The 23,808-nt window shown below is 54.2% G+C and overlaps 2 protein-coding genes across 3 annotated transcripts in view; both read right to left on the bottom strand.

The window, feature by feature from the left end:
- Nucleotides 1-953: 953 nt before the first annotated feature.
- THEMIS2 (thymocyte selection associated family member 2) lies at nucleotides 954-18,682 on the bottom strand. Of its 2 annotated transcripts, none has more exons than XM_063355856.1 (5): nucleotides 18,466-18,682; nucleotides 4,422-4,562; nucleotides 4,125-4,322; nucleotides 2,703-3,815; nucleotides 954-2,026 (listed from the first exon to the last, which is right to left on the bottom strand). In XM_063355856.1, the coding sequence occupies exons 1-5, from the start codon at nucleotides 18,560-18,562 to the stop codon at nucleotides 1,932-1,934; spliced, it is 1,644 nt and encodes a 547-aa protein (XP_063211926.1). In that variant the 5' UTR covers nucleotides 18,563-18,682; the 3' UTR covers nucleotides 954-1,931. The 2 variants fall into 2 exon arrangements, with proteins under 2 accessions (XP_063211926.1, XP_063211925.1); XM_063355855.1 differs by lacking the exon at nucleotides 18,466-18,682 and adding an exon at nucleotides 9,364-9,561.
- A 1,889-nt stretch (nucleotides 18,683-20,571) lies between these two features.
- Nucleotides 20,572-23,808, bottom strand: part of PPP1R8 (protein phosphatase 1 regulatory subunit 8) — a 31,163-nt gene continuing 27,926 nt past the window's right edge. The window contains exon 7 of the mRNA XM_063355670.1: nucleotides 20,572-23,286. Within this exon, the coding sequence (XP_063211740.1) occupies nucleotides 22,933-23,286 (354 nt within the window). The 3' untranslated portion in view covers nucleotides 20,572-22,932. The remainder of the gene's footprint in view (nucleotides 23,287-23,808) is intronic.

The following is a 23,808-nucleotide window of genomic DNA, read 5'->3' as shown; positions in this document are numbered from 1 at the left end:
TTTCGGTTGTTCTGGTTTCCTCTATGCTCTGCTCTGCTCCTCTTCTCCTCCTCCCTGGAGCCCATCTTCTCCCCAGCCATGGTCCAGGGATTAGTTTTTTCCCCCAAGAGGAGGAAAAATTGGATTCTGCAGAGACTTAAACACCTGTTGGCCCCTGCCACCCCGGTGTGTCTCTTGGCTGAATCTTTGTACATCGTATGAAGCCGTGAAGAAAGACTGAGAGAGTTGGGGTGTTCAGCCTGGAGAAAACTCGGGGGAGACCTTGGAGCCCCTTCTACTACCTAAAGGGGGCCTATATGGAAGATAGAGAGGGACGTTTTACCAGGGCCTGTAATGACAGGACAAGGTGGAACGGTTTTAAACTGAAAGAAGGTAGATTTAGGTTGGACATAAGGAAGAAATGTCTTACGATGAGGGTGATGAGACCCTGGCCCAGGTTGCCCAGAGAAGCTGTGGCTGCCCCGTTCTTGGAGATGTTCAAGGCCAGGTTGGACAGGGCTTCGAGCAACCTGGGCTGGTGGGAGGAATTGGAGCAGATGATCTTTAAAGGTCTCTTTCAACCCAAACCATCCTGTGATCTGATCCTATGATTTAGGTGCCGTTAATGAACGGCTAGCGCGTGTTTGCAGGTGAGAGCTGGGTTCTCCCTCCTTGAGTGACTATTCCATGAAAGGACCTCAACAGCAATGGTCAGTGTCTCTCCCACAGTGCTGATCTCAGGAGCATAAATCCCAGGGCAGAGCCAGAGGAGGAAACCAGCCCAAACCCAAGCTAGGACTCGAGCCAAGCTTGAATGAATGAGATCCTCTCTGCAGCTTCGGGACTCTGCCCTAGGCACTGAGTGAGGAACGGCGTGAACTGAAAACTCAACCCAAAGCTACTCTTCACTGGGAGAGGGGGGAAAAAAGGGACAACAATTTGATCTTAAATGACATTTATTTTCCTGCTCTGATGTGAAAGGAGTGCAGTTGCGTGATGCAGGAGTGAAAAGCTCTCCCCTCGTCAGCTCTTTTCCCTTAATGCGCATCAGGACTATGAGGTCTTTGTCTCGGCTGCTTTCCCGGGGCTTTGCCAAACTTCCAGGAAATTAAGACCTGAACTTTGGACCTTATTTGGTTTCCAGGTCTTTTTTTTGCATCCAGTGCAATGAGTGCAGCAGGGACCTTCGTAGGTGCTAAGAATCTGCAGGAGTGCGACAAGCACGCTCACAAGCAAGAGGGGGTCGTGGGGGCCTAGGACAAACATTACTTCCAGTTGCAAGTGCATTTAAAAATGGATGAGAAAGCCAGCAAAATCTAAAGCCACAATATTTTTACACAGTTTCTGCAGCCTTGGTGAGAAATTAGGCCAGAGTGGGAGGCGAGTTTGGCTGTACTTGAGAAAAATGCCTTATGAAGGTGGGCTTCTGATGTGCTCAGGTGTGTCACTCAGCCGTTTGAGCCCCAGCTGGGGCATCGCTTGCACTGTGTGAAGTACCTTGTCGTGTCTCCTCCTGACCCCATCCCACCCCACGTGCCAAACACTGTCTGGATGCACTGGCCCCAAAGCATCTCCATCTGGAAGCGTCCGTAATCCCAGCCCAGCCACCGTGGTAATGCAGTGGAGCAGAGATCTGTAGCTCAGGACCTGGCATCTCAGTGGCATCTCGGTGGCCGCCCAGCTGTGTGCTGGTCCGGTGCTGTCAGAGTCCCACAGGTGACAGCTGAGGACGCAGCCCACAGCTCAACAGGGGGCTTTATTCTGTGCCTGGGGCTGTCCCGAGGGGGTGTGGGCGGCTTGCCTTCGAGGAAAGTGGGCACCTTTCTGCAGGAGTTGTGCAGTTGGAGGTTGTGCTGTGGATCCCTTGGGCTGTATTTAGCCTCTGCAAGGAACCGATGTCACGTGAGGTCTCAGAGTAGTTGGAGGCTGGGTGGCTTCCAGAAACCAGAGGACTAGAAGGGAAAAACTGCCTGCATTTTGCGAATTGTCTTTTGAATGTCATCATCCACAGTTTCGTAATCGTGTTCACCGTTGTCGCTGTCTGTGCCTAGAAGGGAAGGGAGAGCACAGCCTGTGGACGTGCACCCCACGGACCGCGCAGAATCCCGGCGGGGGAGGCCCCGACCTGCCCTCCCCACCGACACGGCAGGGACCGGGGTGGGGGGAGAAGGGCCTCTTGCGGTGTGGTGGCAGCTGCTCTGTCACCGCAGACACCAGCCTCTGTGGCCACGGGTCCCCTGCGATCTGTGGGGAGGGAAGGCGCCCCCTTCGCTAGCAGATGGAGGAAAAGGGCTTGTTGGCGGTGTTCACCGTGACATCCCCACTGAGGTCAAGCCTTGCGTGCCCTCATGCCATGGTCCCCGTGTGGGACAAGGGGATGGGGCAGCTCCCCATGGGTTACCCCACATGTGTGGGACAAGGGAATGGGGCAGACCCTGTGGGTACCCCCAACGTGTGGGACACAGGGGTGGGGTGATCACCTGTGGGTCCCCCCCTGCACCCGGGACGAGGGGGTGGGGAGGTGCAGCCCCCACGGGGGCCCGGCTGGCAGGGGTGCAGGCGTCCCCGCCCCAGGTCCCCATGAGGACAGCCCCGGCGAGGTGGTGGCCGGCAGCACGGCCTGCCGATGCTGCTGGGGGGGCCCCGTCCTCCCCCCATGGCAGTGCATCTCCAGGCTGAGCCCCGCGGAGGGGCTGGGGCCCGTGAGGTGCTGGGGGTCTCACCTGCATCCCTGGGGGCTCTCCGCCGGCCATACTGTTTGGAGGTGCTCGGCTGGGGCAGGGCTGGGAGCGGTGGCAGTGGAGGAGCCAGGCAGGCGCCTGCCGTCAGGGATCTGGGGGCTGTAGGGTGACATCTCCCAGGGCTCATCCCCTGCTGTGTCCGCTTGGGGGGCCGTGGGGGTGGCGGGGCTGCGCTGCCGGGCAGCTGGGCCAGCAGCCGGTAGTAGAAGGCCTCAGTCAGCTCCTCCACCCGACATCGGAGGGTGCAGGGGGCCGGGGAGCGGACGGACCCCTCGCTCAGCAGGAGGGAGAAGTCCAGCCACCGCGGCGGGATCTCGAAGCCCTCCTCCGGCTCCTGGCAGAAGCTGCCGACCAGGAAGGGCTGGTCCAGGCGGGCCTCCAGCCGCAGGGCGGGCAGGGCGCCCAGCGCGTCCCGCTCCAGACCCGGGTCGGCGGCCACCACCCGGACCTCGCAGGGCAGCGGCTGCTGATCCAGCAGCTCCGCCAGCCCGTACTTCTTGCCGTCACACATCTCCTCCACGAAGCCACCCCCCAGGTCCAGCGGCAGCAGCAGCTCTTCGCCATCCTCCTCCTCCCCGCCGTGGCGGTGGCAGAGCAGCCGGGTGCCAGGGCCACTCCCCTGCAGCCTCTGGGCCTCCAGCCGGTCGCCCACGCCGAGCGGAGGCACATCATCCCCCCGGCCCTCGCAGTCCTGCGTCACCACCACGTGCAGCCGCTGGCCGGGACGCAGGCCGGCCGCCAGCTCTTGCACCCCTGTGAACTGCCGGGGCCGCCGGCGGAACCGGCCCTGGTAGGCACTGGAGAGGAGGAAATGGCGGCCACTGCTGGGGGCCGAGGCCAGGACCCGCCAGGCAGGAGAACGGCCGTGGAGATGCAGCCGCTGCCCCCGCTGCAGCCGCGAAACCCAGGCGCTCTCAAAGATGGCGGGGCCGCCCGGACCCTCCAGGATCTCAGCCTGGGCCGGCAGCGCCTCCTCCATCCTCAGCACCTCGCTCAGCAGCAGCGGCCGGGCGAAGTGGACGTGCTGCGCCTCCTCCGTGACGTCCTCCACGTCCACCTCCAGCGTGGAGGGGATCTTCACCACGTCCCGACGCACTGCAGGGGCAGAGCCGCCCTGACCCTGTGCTCGGCCTCTCCCTGGCCCCATGTGGGGGATGACCCCACCTCATGACCCCCCCCACCTGCAGCCACCCACACCCTGTGCGTGGGGGTCCCAGCACCAAGCCGGTGTAGGCCCCCGACCTTGTCACCCCCATCCCAACCCCACAGCATCCCCCCCATGACCCCACAGCCTCGCTCCCCCAGCACCTCAGCACCCCGACCCTACAGCATCCCTGACTCCCCAGCACCTTACCCCAACCCCCCGGGCTCCCACCTCAGCCCCCCAGCCCCGTCCGGACTCACGGTGCATGGCGGCCTGCACCTCGTAGACGGGGTGCAGGAGCAGGGTGTGGGGGCCGATGGCAGGGCACAGCAGGGGCTGCGGCTGCCCGTTGCACCGCCCCAGCGCCTGGTGCAGCGTCAGGCCCCACTGCCCGCCACCCAGGAACGGTGTCCGCAGTGTCGGGTTCGACCCTGGGGCTGGGGCAGGCTGGAAAAAACCTGTGGGACAAGGAGGCTGAGCCCACGGGGGCTTCAATGGTCTCCCCCCGTAGGAGGATACCCACCAGGTTCAGGCTGGGACGGGGCAGCCCTGCTCACCCTTAAACGTTGGCGGCAGCTCTTTTGTCCGCCCTGTCACCGTGTCCTCACAAATGACCTTCTGCAGTGCCACGGCCATGACTTTCAGCAGGTCGCCCGTTGACAAACAGCATTCGTTGCCCGAAATCTCGTACACGGACCCTGCAGGGTGAGGAAGGAGAGTTCCTCAAAGAAAATGCCTCTACCAGCATTTCATAGAATCATAGAGTGGTTTGGCTTGGAAAGGAGCTTCACAGATCATCTGGTCCAAATCCCCTTCCATGGACATGTCCCCCTGGACATCTTTCACTTGATCGGGTTGCTCAGAGCCCTGCCCAACCTGACCTTGAACACTTCCAACGACAGGGCATTCATGCTTCTCTGGGCAACCTGTTCCAGTGTCTCACCACCCTCTGTAAGCCTTTACTGCTCCCTCAGAACACCTTCAGGTGGTTGGGGCTCCTGTCAAACACTCGGGAGCTCCTGACTGAACTCAAACATACAAAGGAGGTGTGTGAGTGGTGGCAGCAGGACAGGTGGCCCAGGAGGAGCACAGAGACACGTGGTCTAGCATGCAGGGATGGGGTTAGGAAAGCCAAAGCCAGCCTGGAGCTGAATCTGCTGAGGGATGTGAAGAGCAACAAGAAAGGCTTCTACAAGGACACCAAGAGCAAAAGGAAGAGACGGGAAAACGCAGGTCTGCGGCTGAATGGGGCAGGGGACCTGTGACAAAGGGCACAGTGAAGGCAGATACTCTCAATGCCTTCTTGGCCTCAGTCTTTACAGGTATGACGAGCCTTCAAGGAATCGCCCTGAGACCCGGGGGAAATTCTGGAGCAAGAAAGACCTACCCTTGGTGGAAGAGGACCAGGTAAGGGAGCACGAAACAGACATACATAAGCCCGTGGGGCCTGTCAGGATGTGCTGACTTTGTGAGGCCACTCTCTATTATCTTTGAGAGGTCACGGGCAATCGAGAGAGGTTCCTGAAGACTGGGAAAAAAGCAAATGTCACTCAAGAGAGGCAAGGAAGGGACCTACAGGCCAGTCATGTGCCCTTCAAACCCTGGGAAGGTGATGAAGCAGATAATTCTGCTAAACCATTACCAGATACATGAAGGATGAAAAGGTGACTGGCATTAGTCAGCATGGAGAAATCATGCTTTATCCAACCTGATCACCTTCTACAATGATGTGACTGTCTCGATGGATGAGGGGAGAGCAGTGAATATTGGTACCTTGACTTCAGTAAGGCTTTTGGCACTATCTCCCATCACATCCTCGTAGAGAAGCGGATGAAGAATGGGCTGGATGAGCAGACTGAAGGTAACGAGGTGGACTGAAACATGGCTGAACAGCAGGGCCCAGAAGGTGGTGATAAGTGGTCCCAAGTCTAGGTGGAGGCCAGTCACTAGCGGTGTGCCCCAGGGATCCATACTGGGCCCAATCCTGCTTAACTTCTTCGTGAGTGATCTGGATGATGGGACAGAGCGCACCGACAGCAAGTCTGCAGATGACACCAAACTGGGAGGAGAGGCTGATAGTCCAGAGGGTCATGACGCCAGCCAGAGGGACCTCCACAGGCTGGAGGAACGGGCTGACAGGAAACTCATGCAGTTCAACAAGGAGAAGTGCAAAGTCCTGCCCCTGGGAAGGAACAGCCCCCGGCACCAGCAGATGCTGGGAGCCACCTGGCTGGAAAGCAGCTTGGGAGAAAAGGACCTGGGTGTCCTGGTGGACACCAGGTTGAACATGAGCCAGCAACACGCCCTTGCTGCAAAGGCAGCGAATGGTGTCCTGGGCTGCATTAGGCAAAGTATGGCCAGCAGGTCGAGGGAGGTGATCCTTCCCCTCTGCTCAGCACTTGTGAAGCCACCCCTGGAGCGCTGTGTCCAGTGAGCTCCCCAGTACGAGAGAAACATAGACAGCCTGGAGAGAGTCCAACAAAGGGCCACAAGGATGATGAAAGGACTGAAGGATCTCTCCCATGAGGAAAGGCCAAGAGAACTGGGACTGTTCAGCCTGGAGAAGACAAGGCTCAAGGGGGAATCTCATCAATGCACATAAATATCTGAAGGGAGGACGCAAAGCCAGGTTCTTCTCAGTGGTGCCCAGTGCCAGGACCAGAGGCAATGGGCACAAGCTGGAACACGCGAAACTTCCTCTGAATGCAAGAAAACATTTTTTTTTGCTGTGATGGTGGTCAAGCACTGGGACAGGTTGCCCAGAGAGGTTGCGGAGTCTCCATCATTGGAGATATTCAAAACCCAGCTGGACTAAGTCCGGAGCAACCAGCTCCTGCTGACCCTGCTTGAGCTGGGGGTTGGTCTGGATGATCCCTAGCCACCTGCCACCCTCGGTGATTTAGTGCTTCCCATCACAGGTGCTCATGGCGTGTGCCATTAACAAATGCCAGTTACATAGTGGGGTCCACCCGGCCCGGCCAGCTGCGATGAGGTCCCCAGGGCAGCAGGGAGAGGGCTGACCCATGGCCTGGCCCTGGCCGCAGGCTTTGTCCTGCTGGGACATGAGCCAAGCCTGAGTGTCCTGGCACTCATGGGTGCGCGCACAGCCCTGAGGGAGCCCCGGTGCCTACGGCGGGGCCAAGGGGACCGCCAACCGCTGGGACGGCAGAAGGGGGCTATAGGATGGGGGTGGAGGGTCCTGGGGAAGGAGGGCAGCTGTTCAGGGACAGGCAGAGCTGGTCCACGGGCTCAGAGGTGGGCAGAGGTGGGGCTGGCACAGATTCACCCGGTGAACGGGGTGAGCCGGTGCCTTTGGCCACGGTGGCAACATGTTGGTTTAGGGCCCCGGCACACACAGCCAGGCCAGCAGGTCTGGGCAGCACAGACGGAGCCAGGGCAGGACATGCCACCAGAGACGGGCTGGTGTCCCCGCCCTCGGTATTGATGCCCGAGCACAGAGGGACGGACGGTGCTGCAGGCACTGCCACACCACTGACCGCCTGTGGAGTGCAGGTGGGACCGTCCAGGAGAGTGTCGTCCCGCTGGGTGCGGGGAAACCTCGCAATGGAAATAAATGTGAAAAAATAAACCACAGGAAGAGGCGTATGAAAGCTAGGAAGTTTCAGAAAGTATTGCATGTTGCGTAAGCCTCGGTTCCCCTCTTCCAGCCCTCCCGTGCCCTGTCACGACAGCATCGAGGGCATGGGCTAAAGAGGGAGGAAACGCAGCGCCAGGCTGCCCTGACCCGCTGCTGCGGAGATGTCTCACACCCTGGGTGCAGAGACCCAGGGAACTCCACGCACACGTGGCATGGCTGGCCTGTGGCTGGCAAGGCCTGTGGCCGGCAAGACACACAGACACACATGCCTGCGGATGCCCTGTGCAGGACCCCCGAGCGCTCGTCACCTCTGCAGCAGCACCAGCCGGAGCGGTTTTGCAACATACAGCAGGACGAAGAGCGCAGAGGAGGTGGGGAGCGTGTGGCTGAGAGAGGGGCCCGAGAAGGGGCTGAGACCAGCAGCAGTCGTCTAACATCTTGGGGATCCACCCAAATTTTTTTGCTAACAAAATCCCAGAAGTACTAAGACCGTCAGTAGCGGCAGGAAATCCAGAGGTGTTCAAGAAAATTCATCGGCTGAGGAGGGCACACTGCAAGGTGCGACACCGACTGATCCCCAGTGTCTTCTGGTCGGTCTGCGAGGTCCAGCACCGTTCGCCAGCAGCCGAGGGAAGGCACGACCAGGGAGCTGTCTGTCTGAGGGGCCTTTGTTGGGCTGATGCTTATTTCTAGGGAATCAGTAACAAGCAGAAGCTTGCACAGCCTGTGTCCTGGAAAGCTTCCAGTGCTGGTAGCTGTGCAGGGGTCATAACGGAAAAGAAGAGCAGTACAGAAGAGCACAACGGGAATGGCTGGAGGCTGATCCGATGCAACCCAGACGAGAAATGCAGCAGGAAAAATTCAGCGGTCGATCCCGCTGCAAAGGGATGGGGTAAATGTGCCTTTCCTGGCGCTGGAGCTCCTCGGGCTACATGACCGCGATACCCTCCAACACAAGCAACACCCCTCCTACCCCTAAATCTCTGCATTCGTTGAGCTGCTACCAAACCTTCTCCCCTCCCTGAGGTGAACTCGCGACCCCTTGCTACGTGAAGCAGAAAGCACCAGCTACCTCACCACGACTACCAGCAACTGCTAAAGAAATTGACTGCTGCTGTGGTCACAGCGGCATTTTCACTCGTTTAGCAACATTAAGATGTTATCGAGGCCACCAGAAGCCTTTGGGAAAGCTAAACATCCATCCTAACTGAGCTAGCAGAGGGAGACCACCCAACCGCTCTCCTACTCATTAAAAGTCAGTGTAACCTAAACAAATGTTACAAATCCTACAAGTCCCGATGGTAATTGCCACATTGGTGTTTCCAGGATCCTGCTGTGCTTTCCCAGCATTTTTGGGAGCCCCAGGAATCCAGCAAAAGCATTTGCTAATTTCTGACCCCGTTTCAAGGCTTCTCCTTGACCTAAGATGTCCCTGGGGATGTGGCCCAGGAGGAAGCAGAGAGCCCAGACCAGGCTGTTCTCCGTACCCTTGCTGGACTCCTCACAGCGGGGCCAGGGGCAATGCCACCCCACCTTCCTCCAGCCGCTCAGCCCGTGGCACCATCCCTGCCAGATCCACCACCAGCAGGCGATCTGCTGCCTGGTAGGACCAGCGTGGATGGTTTTTGGTGCCCCACCACTTCCCTAGCAGCATGACCGAACGCACTGGGGCACTCGGCTGGGTGGGCACTGGCTGCAGAAGAGAATGTTTTCTGCAAGCAGCTGTGCCTTAGGCACCACCGCCTGACAGTGGCACGAGGACCTGTGCCTCTCCCTGGACATGAGCACCTCGGTGGCAGGGGACCAGCCATCTTGAAGGCAGGAGAGGGCAGCCCGGGCTGCAGTGGCACAGAAGGGGGAAGGTGGGCACCCTTTGCAGGCAGTGGGCGGCCGGCACTCACCTTGGAAGTAGACACCGGAGCAAATCCTGAGGATGCGGGGCAGGGTGGCGGGGTCCAGGGAGCAGATGTACTCCTGGAAGGAGAGGGGCTCCATGGCCATGCTGCCGGGTGCTCCGGGGCACTCTGCAGACAGGGGAACTGTGTGGGCTCCGATTTCACTTCTGCCTGCCTTTTACTTCTGCTTCTGGCAGGGGTAAGTTCCCTCTCTGGCGTTAGACTGACGCTGCCGGCAGCTCTCCAGCCTGCACAGACTGAGCAACGTGCCGCTGGGACAACCCACTTCCCAGCCCCCATCGCGGCTTGCTGTCCCCCAGTCCTGGCCCTGGTGGTGCCACCGGTGCTGAGGGTGGACCTCCCCAATGGATCCCCCCCAGCTCTGCCATGGTGCTGTCCTGGCAGGACTGATGCTCCAGCCTGTCCTACCCGGGCTGTCCCCATCGCGCGGCTCCCATGTACCAGCCTGCCCTGCCCCTCTGCGGCTGGGCCAGACAGAGTGATGGTGCCAGACACAGTGACAGACGACGGATGCTGATCGTGCCAGAGAAAGCTAAGGGCTACGTCCAGACAGCCCTCGCCCCTTACAAACACACGGGGCACCTCCATCCCGCTCACCTCTGGGCTTTCAGACCCCGCTTGCCCCGGCGCAGACGTCCTGTGCACCATGCTCCGGCTGCGCTCAGCGTGCGGAGAGGGGAGTCAGTGGGTCTGGGCTGCGTGTCACTGCGGCCGCACCAAACTCCCACACCTTCGGGACAGGCAGCAGCACCCGCCTCACTCTCCTGTAGACACGAGCCCCATCCTCCACCAAAGCAGCCGAGCACGGTGCCGGGCTGCTGGCCCCACAGGCTGCCAAGGTGGGAATGGGAGTTCTGGGAGCTGCTGCTCCTGATGAGCTTCATCTTTGTAACGATTTTCCTTTAACTTCCCGTACAAATAAAACCAAAGCTGCAGGTTAAGAACAGGAGCAGGATGGGACTTAATGTAGGAAAGAAACCTGGATAAAGATATTTTTAAGTAGACAATGCAGAAAAAAAGGCTACTTTGCCTCCAGCTGCAGAAGTCAGCTGTTAGTCAGTGTGGAATGAAGCAATCTGAGGGACAGAGTGCTGGCGCACCGAGATTCCCCCGTGCCAGGCAATTTCAGTGGGCCGGGCAGGGTGCCACAGCAGCAGGGATGTCTAGAGGACTTCAGGGCAAACTGATGCTTGGAGCTGGACTAACTAGAGCAGATCAGATGTGTCAAGGTCTTGACAACCTACAAGGATGGAGACCTTCCACGTCCCTGGCGATCTGGCAAAGGGCTGCACCACCCTCCCAGAGATGTCTTCCTAATGCCCAGCCTGCAGCTCCCAAGCTGTAGATGTGGCCATTGGCCCTCACTGTCACGTCTGTCATTGCTGAGAAGAATTTGGCTGCAAAACCGTCCTTCAAGCAGTTGCAGGCCGCTGTTAGGTTGTCCTTCTCCTCTTCACTAGACAAAACCAGCCCAGCTCCCACAAACACTCCTCACGGGTTGTGTGCCCAGCCCCACCACCATCTTGGTTGCCCTTTGGTGGTTCCTCTCCCACATCCCTCCTCTTGAACTCCGGGTTCAACATCGTCCACTATTCCCAGAGCAGGCAGGAGGGATGGCTTCCCTTGACCTGTCAGCCATGACCTGGTCTTAGTCCTGCGGATGGTTTGCCCTGTCCACAGCCAGACCGTGGCCGTGGTGTTGCATGTTGAGGATAAGGGGGAAAAGAGGCAGGAACTGCCACGTGCCATCCCCTTTTGGACAGCCAGCATCTTGCTCCCCAGCAGGACAGGCTGTCCCAGGCAGGCTCAGCACCACTGCAGAAGGCATAGGGATGCCAAGCCCATGCTGACGGGGCATTGCAAGATCTACAGCAGGGCAGCGGCACACGAGCCTGCGTGGAACCAGAGGAATGAAGCTAAAGGGGGTGAAAGAGCCCAAGCAGCAGAAGTTCAGATGCCATCAGCTTTATCATTGTGAAATGGGAATGGGACAGAGTGCCTGGGAGAAATAGCCTTTTTATCAACAGCTGGGAAGAAAGTGTATTTTGTTGTACCAAACAATGTCAAGAACCCCTGAAGGGCAGGGCCAAACTAACCCTGGGAGGTCAGGAAACTCTCAATACAGTACAGAGAAGCCCCCAGAGCTGCAGAGCTTGTCCCTCTGGGGCTGTTTTGCTGCTCTAAGGCAGGGTCCAGGGAGGAGCTGAATAGGTGTATTGCCCTGGAAATCACAGAGTAAGTTGAATAGCCAACAGCAAAGGTCTCTGGACACCAAGCATCTGTTCCTCCATTCTCAAACAGTCCCTGAGGAACCAGTCACGTGCCTAGACAGTCCGAAACCCCAGTGGCAAGGCTGACTCCAGGGCCTCTCCACCGGGAACGGGTGACGGTGGTCATGGTGAGCATCCCTGGCAAGCCAGGGTGTGGATTTCGGTACAACTGAGACCTATGTTTGTAGCTGCAGGAAGAGAATGAGGGTCTCCCCAGCTGACGTGCTGGTCTAGTTCAAAACAGAAGAGTGCGGTCACAGCCACCCCTTCATACCTGTGCTCTGCTACCTGCCTGGGGAAAATGGGAGGGGAACAGAAGGAATTAGCTTGAAAAACAGCCATAGAAAAATATGTCTAAAAATAAAAAGTCACTTCAGGAACGAGAAACACACAGTAGCCTAAACCGGACAGCTGAGCAGTCCATTATTCGCACGTAACAAGCTGATTGTGGTTGAGTAAGATACCAAACGCTGCCTGCTCCTCGCTGAGGTTTCCTCCCAGGGACACGTGATAACCTAACACCGAGCAGAGCTGGCACAGAGAAACCCAGCGCTAGTGCAGCTCCCCAGAGCTCTGCTCACTGACACCTTCCTGGGATGCTGCTGGGCACCACTGGTCCAGCAGCCCCTGACTCCCAGGGCCCCCGATATGCCCGGTGAGTGACACAGGGAGACAGGCTCAAGGGGGACGCTGATACCCCAAGCTGCAGAGCGTGGCTGTGAAAGGGCAGCTGAGGACCCAGCGGGCAAATCTCCATGGGAAGCCTGGAAAAATAAACAGGCTCACACAGGTGTCCAAGCCCTGGACACAGTTACAACGATCACAGCCACGGAGAGCAACTGTGGTCAGCTTCACTGGCTCTGCCTGAAAGAGGCTTCCAGGAGCGGGACTTCAGGCCGCTGGGCTCCACCAGCAAAGAGCCAGGACTTGGCCATGGTGAGTCAGAGCCAAGGAGGAAGCAGCATCTCGTCTTCAGGAATGGGGAAGAGCTGCAAGGAAAAGGGAGTGAGGAGAGGCAGAGACACGTTCAAGACAGCTCACTATGGGCCAAGGGGCTGAGCAGCTCTGCTTTAGGGCCGGTGAAGCCTGCTGTCCTCTCCTGGTAGCTTAGCCTTGATTTCCTCAGGGGACGGATGAAGGAAGTTGTTGCTTCGTAGCTCCCCAGAAGCACGTGTAGCAGTCCCTCGAGGTTTGGGATACCTCTGGGAACAACAGAGCAGTTGAAGGAAGAAAAGGCAGCAAACACATCAGGGTTGCATCGTCCCAAACACAGCCAAAGCACCGAGCTCAGTAAATGGGTGGAACACTTTCACTTCCTCCTGCTCTCCCCAGGCGGGTGCGCATCTGCCCGCGCCGCCTGCAAGGGGAGGGGCAGGCCATGGCAGGGCCCTGAGAACGGCTGCTTTATTTCACACGCTCATCGAAATCAGCACATCCCCTTTCCCAAAACCAGCCCTCGCTTCCCCACAGCAAGCACTCCAGCACTCTGCAGGGGCTGAGGAAAGACTATTCTTTCCCCACAGCAGACATTTCCACATCAGCCACCCAGGGCGTGACACCGGGATGACTTAGGCTCAGGCTAGACACACACTCCCTGGACTGAGGGTCCTCTGTGAGCATCATCACCTCTTGGAGTTCAAGTTCAGAGGTGATCCTGCCCAGCAGGTGCCACCTTCCGGGGGGTCCCCTGTAAGAGCAGGGCAGCATTTAGAGATGCTCCAACGCAACAGCACGCGCAGCAGAAGAAAGTAAAGCCCCAAGTGATAGAACTGCTCATCCCAGGAAGCAGGACCCAGCTCATTGCCAAGGCCAGAGGAGCTGTGCATCAGGAAGGCCGAGAAAGAGGGAATGTCAATAGCAGAGGGCCCTGATGGCACTGCAGCATCACGTACAGCGCCTTGATGATCCTGTCCATGCTCCTTTTGGAGCTCACAGGTACTTCCCTGCCATCCACTACCCAGCCCTGTGCTAATGCTAACCCAGCATCATCTCACTAGATGAGACGTGTTCTTAACGCTCTCCAGCAGAGTGGTGGGAGAGCCAGGACCCATGAGAGGTTTTGTTTCTTACCCTGCTGAGGCTCTAACAGGGGTGATGAGGAGCAGGGGACCCAGCACTGCCAAGCCCACCACTAAGCCATGTCCCTCAGCACCACATCTACCCATCTTTTGAATACCTCCAGGGGTGGCGACTCCACCACTTCTCTGGGCAGCCTGTTCCAATGTTTGATAACCCTTTCAGCGAAGAATTTTTTCCTAATATCCAACCTAAACCTCCCCTGGTACAACTTGAGGCCATTTCCTCCTGTCCTATCGCTTGGGAGAAGAGACCGACTCCCCCTGGCTACCCCCTCCTTTCAGGGAGCTGCAGAGAGCGAGAAGGTCTCCCCTCAGCCTCCTCTTCTCCAGGCTGAACACCCCCAGCTCCCTCAGCCGCTCCTCACCAGACTTGTGCTCCAGACACCTCACCAGCTCCGTTGCCCTTCTCTGGACACGCTCCAGCACCTCAATGTCTTTTTTGTGGTGAGGAGCCCAAAACTGGACACAGCACTCGAGGTGGGGCCTCATCAGCGCTGAGTACAGGGGGACGGTCACTGCCCCAGTCCTGCTGGCCACACTGTTCCTGACACAGGCCAGGATGCTGTCGGCCTTCTGGGCCACCTGGGCACACTGCTGGCTCATATTCAGCTGCTGTTGACCAACACCCCCAGGTCCTTTTCTGCCGGGCAGCTCTCCATACACTCTGTCCCAAGCCTATAGCGGTTGCACGGGGTAGTTGTGACCCAAGTGCAGGACCCGGCCCTTGGCCCTGTTGAACCTCACACCATTGGCCTCAGCCCATCCATCCAGCCTGTCCACATCCCTCTGTAGAGCCGTCCTACCCTCCAGCAGACCGACGCTCCCACCAACTTGGTGTTACCTGCGAACTTGCTGAGGGTGCCCTTGATCCCCTTGCCCAGGTTTTTGATAAAGATATTAAAGAGAACAGGCCCCAGTTCCGAGCCCTGGGGAACACCACTTGTGACGGGACGCCAACTGGATTGAACTCCATTCACCACCACTCTCCGGGCCCGGCCTCCAGCCGTTTTTTCACCCAGTGAAGCGTACGCCCGTCCAGGCCATGGGCAGACAGTTTCTCCAGGAGAACGCTGTGGGAAACCCTGTCGAAGGCTTTACTAAAGTCCAAGTAAACAACACCCAGCCTTTCCCTCATCCGCCAAGCGGGCCACCTTGTCACAGAAGGAGATCAGGTTAGTCAAGCAGGACCTGCCTTTCATAAGCCCATGCTGACTGTGCCGGATCGCCTGGTTATCCTGTACGTGCCTTGTGATGGCAATCAAGATGATCTGCCCCATAACTTTCCCCAGCACCAAGGTCAGACTGAGAGGCCTGCAGTTTCCTGGATCCTCCTTGTGGCCCTTCTTGTAGATGGGCGTCATCTGACTTGCATCAGAGGAAGCTGCCACTTTCTGCCTCGGGCAGTCAGCCAGGAAACAATGCAACTGCTTTTTTTTTTTTTTTCCTCTCCAGTTGTGCATTTGCCTGAGCTGAACACACCATTAACATCATGGACAAATATAGGTGAAGAACCCCGTGGTTTGCAGAAATTCAAATGCTGAACTAGGCGTGAGTGACGGTCTTGACCAGGATTCTGTTCAGCAGCAAGCAACTGTAAAGCCTACACCATAGTTGTGTCCTGCACACTGAGTAACTGAGAGAGAGTTTTTAAGAGATAACATGGAAAAACGGAAAACCTCTCTAACAGTTGGGCCCAGCGATATCAAATGAGTAAAAACTGCTGGCTAGCAACTGCCACAAGTCAGAGGGCTATTATCAGTTCCACACAGCTGCCTTTTGCAAAAGACAGGCTTGGCAGAAAAAGCCCTTTTACTAGAGACTGGTTATTCATGGAATTGAATACTTCCCCCTCTGCCCAAGAAAAAAGAAACCCCGTACATAACCCAAGAGGAAGCAATGAGCAAACAATTCACATAAGTCATGCAAAGCTTCTGTGCTCCCAGGCTGATGACTAAGCATAACAAGGGAAGAGCAAACACGTAAAGCAGAGCTCTTTCTGTAGCGCCCCAGCTTGTCCGAAATATTCACACAGTGCTGTCTCCTGGCAGAGAGGAAGTCGTTCAAGAGATGTTCCCATGCGTCGTTTCAGCTTTCACCGAGCTTGCTGCTGTCAGGAGACAGATAAGCTTTACAGCATGATAATGGCCACTGAACCAGTGGTTCTGTCTTCCCAAGTCAGGACTGGTTGATTGTATTGAGAGTCCTGCATTTCTCTTGAAAACATTTAAAGCACGCTATAAGCGACCTCCTTGCTGCTCGCCACGGGTTGTACCCAGTATCAGATGGAGATGACAGCTCTTGGTGCTACTGAAACCCTGACTGAGCCCTGGGTGAAGTCTCCCTGCTGTGCTGCGCCCTAAATGCTTCAGGATCTGCACTGAGACAGCTGGCAGCCAGGCGCTCTGCCTTCACAGTGAGCTGCCCTGCTGCTCGGGGAGACAAACATTCTGCCGGGTCCCTACTGCTCAGGCAACAGTTGGTGGAAAACGTACTACTGGTTTCCTGTTCTCACCCACAGAGTACCATTCCACCCCCCATGACAGCAGAGGTTTTATTTCTAGCCTTCAGACTTCTCACCTGGGCTTGTGAGACTCATTTTCTTCCTCTGCCCATTTTAGCCATTCCCTTGGCCTCTGGACAACATTCCCAGGCTCAGAGCAGCAAGATGTTTCGCTTTCAGCACCTTTCATTGTACCAGTCCTCCTGCCCACCGGGTTTAGTCTCCGTTTCCTTCGTGTGGCTGGAAGACAGGGCAAGCGAAGCAGCGACACAGAAGCAGAGGCACTCAGGGACAGGACAGATGATCCTTGTGCTGTAGGGCAGAGCAGCTCTCCCAGAGAAGTCAGGAATAAAGCTCTAACAGAGAAGTCAGGAATAAGCCTCAAACGGGCCAACTTCAGGTCATGGGGATGAAAAAAAATCACACCAATCACGAGCAGCTACAGGGAGAAAAGTTGTCTACCTGCTCTTCTGGTGTCCAAATTCAACTGAGGAAACATAAAAATTGCACAAAGAAATGGCCTTGTGGGACATCAGACAGACAACGGGAGCTTCCACAGATTTTAGGTAGTCCTTAAGTCATCCTCACAGCTTGTCAAAGTCCTAAACTTTGCTGCTGTTTGCAGCTGAGGGCCTGAATTTACAACACACAGGAGGTCAGAGCTCCTCGAACACAAGCAGGAACTGCGATCCCACAAAGATGAGCACAGAAGACGGGAAGTCAGGGGGTCACATCAGCTGCTAGGATCCAAGCAGAGACGGCCTCTCAGCCGGAATCATCCTCACCTTGAAGGTTTCTAATGCTCCCTGCAGTGGAGCACAAACCTTCTCTGACCTGTCAACAAGCAAGAATTATCAGAGCTACTCGTGGTATCCAAACTGAAGCAAGCAGTGGAACCACTGCCCGAATGGCCCATCTCCAGGCTTTTCCTCATCTTCACTGGACCCTGAAATTGCTATCAAAGTAACTAAGCACTCTGGTAAGCCTATATGGGACAGTTTAACAGAGAACAGGATCCCGCTAGCTCTTCAAGTTATAAAATCACTATTTTCACAAAGACACTGGAGAGAACTGGTTGCACGTCCTTTGAAAATGGACTTGCCCTGGGGTGATAAGGGCATAAACACACCATTGCTTACCCACCAGGAGAAATGCTGCTTCCATTTCCTCGAGGCTCAAGCACAGGAAGGCCTCTTTGACATATCTAGAAGTAGGTGAGGAACCCCAGGCAGGAGATGACCCATCACAGCCAAGATATGAGCAAGAAAAGTCTCTGTGTCCAGCCATGACTGGGTTAGTCCAGTATTACTGGCCAGTTCTTCAAAGGCCAGCACATGGAGCAGCTCCCCATCCGGATGCCTTTGCAAGACGACAGTGAACAACTCGGGCTGTGGCAAGATGTGTCAGAATGACCAGAGCACATCCAGTATTTAAGACTTCCTCCTCCTCTATTCTGCAAGCGTGACTGAAACCTTTCACAGATGTGTGCCAGAATATATGACAAGACAGACAGCTATGTGCAAGAGGCTGGACAGCAAAGATTCAGGCTCTTTAGTTTCTTCTCCCTTAAAGCTTCTCTGAAGGAGACATCAGCTCTGGGAAACTCATAAGAAGCAAAAGACAACACTGAAGCAACCATTAATGCTGCTGGAAAGATACTGCTTTTGTGGAGCAGGGGAAGCATCATGGTTAGTCTCAGGCACTAACGTGATCATAGAATCACAGACTGTGTTGGGTTGGAAGGGGCCTCTAAAGGCCATCTCGTCCAACCCCCTGCAGTCAGCAGGGACATCTGTTAACTAGATCAGGTTGCTCAGAGCCTCATCCAGCCTGGCCTTGAATGTCTCCAGGGATGGGGCCTCCACCCCCTCTCTGGGCAACCTGGGCCAGTGTCTCACCACCCTCAGTGGAAAGAACTTCTTCCTCATGGCTAATCTAACCCTGCCCTGCTCTAGTTTAAACCATTGCCCCTCGTCCTGTTGCTCCATGCCCTTGCAAACAGCCCCTCCCCAGCTTTCCTGGAGGCCCTTTAGGGACTGGAAGGGGCTCTAAGGTCTCCCCGGAGCCTTCTCTTCTCCAGGCTGAACCCCCCCAGCTCTCTCAGCCTGTCCTCACAGCAGAGGGGCTCCAGCCCTCGGATCATCCTCATGGCCCTCCTCTGGCCCCGCTCCAACAGGTCCATGTCCTTCTTGTGCTGAGGGCTCCAGAGCTGGACACAGGACTCCAGGTGGGGTCTCACCAGAGCAGAGCAGGAGAATCACTCTCTGGATCTGCTGCCCACGCTTCTTTTGATGCAGCCCAGGATGTGCTTGGCCTTCTGGGCTGCAAGCACGCATTGTCGGCTCATGTCCAGCTTTTCATCCACCAGGACCCCCAAGTCCTTTTCCGTAGGGCTGCTCTCTATCACATCATCCCCAAGCCTCTACGAGATAGGATAACGAGAGTTGTCCCGACCCGAGTGTAGGACCTTGCACTTGGCCTTGTTTAACTTCATAAGGTTTGCTCGGGCCCACCTCTCTAGCTAGTCCAGGTCCCTCTGGATGACATCCTGTCCCTCTGGCCTGTCAGCCGCACCACTCAGCTTGGTGTCATCGGCAAACTTGCTGAGGGTGCACTTGATCCCACTGTCTGAATCATTGATGAAGATTTTGAACAGCACTGAATGTGATGCCAGTACATGAGGTACCTCTTACTGCTTTACTGGTTATGGGACCTTCAGGGAAGGCTGATTTAGAAGACTGCTACCCAAAACACATGGCTGTCTATCCTGAACTTGCCCCAGCCTTACTTCACACTCTGTCTTGCACTATCGCCCCTGTCCCCTACACCAAGCAGGTAGGTCCCAGTGATACCACTAAGCTTGTATGAATAAAGAGCTGTTCCTGGTGTTGAGTAGAAGTGACAGCAGAAACTTTTCCCCCCCCTTTACCTACCACTGCTAGATTAAGACAGAGTTTTGAGATCAAAGAACCTACAAATCACCCGACTGTATTAGACCGCTTTTGAAAAAATCCTCTTAAACACCATCTGACCTCTGAGCCTTGTAATAGCCATTACACAGCCCCAGTTCTTTGGCTTGTTCTGAGCCACGTCTTCCAGTCCAACCCTCTACTGTGGTCCTTCCCCATGTCATCGAGTGTTTCGAAGCACTTGGTATAATTGCACGAGCACACACTTCAGCTGGCACACTCACCTGTTCTGTGCTGGAAGCTATTCCTGCTCTCCTAAAAGGCCCCAGGGAAAAGTCACCTCCTCTCCAAGCGGTCATTCTTTCAGGTACGTTGTCAGATTTTAACACGTGGGTGTCCTATTGCACAGCACACTGGGAACAGAACTCCTGTCAGCTCACTACTAGCGCTGGGATGCCTGCTGGCTGCTGCACTCTTGTATTTCAAAACCAAAAGGGAGAAGAGGGGTTACAATGACAATCTGGTGAGTACTGCAAGGACAGATGTTCCTGGAAAACACTGCCGTTATTCTTTAGCTCAATCATTTATTCAGCTGCAAACTCACTCCACTTCTCTGTTCCCAGCTCTGCGTTCCACACTGCAGACCGTGTTTTAGATTACCGCGCAAGTTGACTTCTTTTTATTATTTCCTTTAATACAGGAAATTAACTGCTAACCACACCAAGGCTTAAAACATCAGACCACACAGTTAACTACTCAACCTGTACTAAATATTTCTACCTATGGCAGACCAGCAGCTTGCACATGGATTGTGCAGATTCAGCCTTCTGCTGACACACAAGAATGAGAATGTAACTGCCCCAGCTGATTAAATGACATTGCTAGATTGAAAAGAAATACTAATCTACAGCCTAAATATTACTAATTTCAGCAAAGCCTGGGAATCCCTCTCAACCTCACACCGCAGGCACCACAGTTATCTTTAACCAAGTCCCAGTTTACTTTTTTCACTACGGCTCTCCCCAGTGAGCCTAGGACAAGCTGCAGAGACAGCGTGACAGTGAGCGGTGCACTGGGACTGCCCGAGGCCACTCCATAGGTCAGAGGAAAGTTGGCCTCTAACATATAACTTTTGCAGAGAGAGGATGATACCAGAACCAGATCAAACTTCACTCAGAAAACAAAGGTGACTGCTGTTTAAAATCCACTGTTAAGTGCCACTCTTGTGTGCAAAAGCGCAGCGCTCTGCAGCACAAGGCAGCGAAGCAGGTCACGAGCCGGAGCAGCTGTACGAGCTGCAGCCTGAGCCAGCAGCTAAGAACAAGACCTGCAGCAATAGGTGCACTCTGCCACGGCAGAAATCCTTCAGTAAGCCACAAAACAACAAACAGTCCCAATTGCTGAAGGGTACACTGGGAACGAACACACTACACTCTCCAAACTGGCAAAATCTGCATTTAATTTACAACATAGTAAAGGTTACAGGTAAAAAGCTCAACAGAAAGTGTGAAAAGGCCTATTACATATTACACAAGTGTACAAACTTCTGTACAAAGCCCCTAGATGTTATGCTGTCCCCTCCTGTACTGGCCAGCTATGGCCCTTAAGCTCTAAAATAATGAGAGCTTGTTCAAACCCAGGGAGGAGAAGAGCTTTAAAAACCAATGAGCAGCAAAGCTTCCCTTTTCAAGAAAAATCTTGCAAAGAGCCACTTGCAGAAAAACAAAACCAAAGAAATTACCCACCCATCCACCCCCTCAAAAAAAACAAAACCCAAAATGGAAAAAAAAGAAGAGGAAAACCTGTTCAACTTTTACTTGCCCTAACTAGTCTTACCCTAAAGAGTTGCCTTCATAAAGCAGACTGGCTGGAAAAAAGAAAATTATACATACCAGGAAGAAGCAAAACTAAAAATAAAGGGAGAAAGATTTTAAGAGTCAGCATGGAGTGTTCGGAAACAGAATGTCTGAGGACTGAATCATATTCAATAATACGACAACTAAACACAGAGCGGCACAACTACATCATGGAGAAGGTACTGTATTCGTCCATGTAATAGTCTGAGCTAGATACGATGGTGCGGGGAGGGGAACAAACCAGTCTCTAAAGCCATTGCTCTTGTAAATGGGGTAGCTAGTAGCTCATTTTTATCTCAATAACATGATAGAAGCAATCCCTCTGCAGATGCAGAAGTCACACTGATTTTGGAGCCTCTGTCCAAAACAGGTGTAGTGCGCGCAGTGCTCCAGATGCCCCGTGACACAGCACTGCCCCAGCAGCCATCACGTCCTCACAACACTGCTCGGCCAGGTGGCTACAGTGCTGTACACAACGAACAGCCAGGTATACCACTTTAGTGCACGTTTCCTGGAGAAATCCCCCAAACGACAAAGGAATGTGGCTACGTAGCTGAACTGCATTATAGAATGTAAAAAAAAAAATCCAGAGTAAACTTAAGGAAAACAGAGCTCTGGCCTTACCTTGTATAAAGTGAAGGCACAGCGTCTGAATGCACGCGAATCAGATTTTGAGATCTAAACCCAAAGATTTGAAGGGCTAGAGCAACAACTCAAATTGAGCTTCTCATATTTTTCAATGGGAGAGAGTGATGAAGTAGCCAAAAAATGTTAATATTATGAAACCAACTTGTGCACTGTTTTATTCGAGGCGAGGCAGATTCTCTGCTGAGAATTCACATTGTAGCTTTAAGCACGCTCAATTCTCACCCCCTAGAAGCCAGAACAGTGTGCAGATTGCATGTTTAACGACTGGAACCACAAGTACTCTGACGCTGCTGACAGCTGCTCGTTCTTATGTGTGTCTTGTTGCATCTCCCATGTGCTCTAAGCTCACAAGTTCCATTTGTACATAAAAATGAAACTATTTAAAAGGGCCACCAAGTTTAAAAGAAACTGTTCTCCTCTGTGTTAACTCCACCTTAAGTTATGCAGGGGAGAAAGTCAACGCTACGTTGTTTATAGTTTGCAGAGTGTGGATAGTGCCTATCCACCAGCCAAACGCCCCCAGGCTTGCCATGCCTGGATGCTGCCCTTAGCACCAACACAAGCTCAGCTCCATGCCCCCGTACACCTTCCTCCATCCGCACAGCTCTCCATGGCAACGTACCGGAACACAGCTAAGGAAGCCCACCTGCTTCTCTTCCATCTCAACTCCATGTTCTCATGGGATCCTGTAGTGTTTTAGGCAGGAAATTAAAACAAGCTGTGGCCAAATAGAACAAAACAAAACAAAAAAGATAATGCCCCACATCAGTGAGGCTTTGAAAATGTAAAAAAAAAAAAAAAAAAAAAAAAAAAAAGCTGACCTATATTTTGCAAGTTTTAGAAGTCATACCAATGGGATTTCTGAAAGGCTAAGCCCCACAAACATTTACTTGTGATACAGCTGACTTGCTACAAGCAAGTCCATCAGGAGCAACATTACTCATAGTAAGCACGACACCTAAATACACGAATTTGCAGGGTCATGCCATAAACGGTAATTAAATTGTATGACTCTGTCCCTTCAACTTACAGATCAAAATTCAGAGTAAAGACCTCCGGGGACAGTAATGGCTAAGAAAAGGCTGCCAGATATATAAGGAGATGGGAGCTGTATTTTTTTTTTTCTTTTAAACAGACATATAAAAACGTTTGAAGACAGATCTTTAAAGGATATTTCACTTCTCCAATCTTGATATTACATCTGGTTAGGACATTGAAATTTTAAAAAGACGATACTGCACATAAACAGTTTCTGGAGTTTGCAACTCCCACCCTCCCTCAACAAAACCCAACTCAGATCAGGAGGGAGGGGGTTGGCTTCTTGCCCGGCCATGCCTCCTTTGCGTATTTCTTCTTCTTGGGTTCATTCACAGCTTCAGGATTAAAGACAGCAGGGTTTGGAGCTGGGTTCATGTTAACTGTTGAGGGCACAACAGGAGTCAAGTCCACATCTGGGGCAAGATTGGGGTAGGGCATTGGCAGACCACCAATGAGTGCTGTCCCATGGACGCCATGCGACTGGGAACCTGCCTCATTGTGAGTGGGAGGTAAACCACCGTACAATCCTCCACTGTAGGGAAAGTTTTGCATACGTCGTGATGAAGAATCATCTGTGGTCAATGCGCCTGGATTCTCCAGCCGTTTTTTCTGTAGATGGAAGTATTTAAAGAATTACTCAAACTACATGAAAAAAGCAAGCTATTCAAACTGGAAGCCAATGTCATTTTCCCCAAAAAGGCACCCAGACCAGCCACATATAAAGCGGTTACAGACCACGTCCCAGTCTTTGTGCCAGAAGATTCCTTCTGGGTTTCCTTGAAAACCACTTAATAATAAACCCTTAAAGGTGCACAATGCAGGAAGGCGTGATAGAAATTGAAGCTCGGGTTTAACTTAGATCAGGTCTGAGCACCTCTTTACCTCCCGTAGATGCTTGCCTGTCTTGAGCTTCTCCTGAATGCAAGACCAAGTAGGCCTTTAGTCAGTAACACAGACCCTCCTTCCTCCCACAATAAGAAACGGCAACTTCTAGATCGCTTGGGTGATTTTGTCTAGCGCTCCACCATTTGAATCTTCTCCTGCGTTCTGGGGTTTGTACAGAATTATCCTTTCCCACATACGTTATTTAGTTTATACCAGCAACAAGCAAAATTGCTATTACACCGTTGC

The sequence above is a fragment of the Chroicocephalus ridibundus genome, chromosome 19, assembly GCF_963924245.1.
Source record: "Chroicocephalus ridibundus chromosome 19, bChrRid1.1, whole genome shotgun sequence".
Lineage (NCBI taxonomy): Eukaryota > Metazoa > Chordata > Aves > Charadriiformes > Laridae > Chroicocephalus > Chroicocephalus ridibundus.
This window is presented reverse-complemented; position numbering and strand designations above follow the sequence as displayed.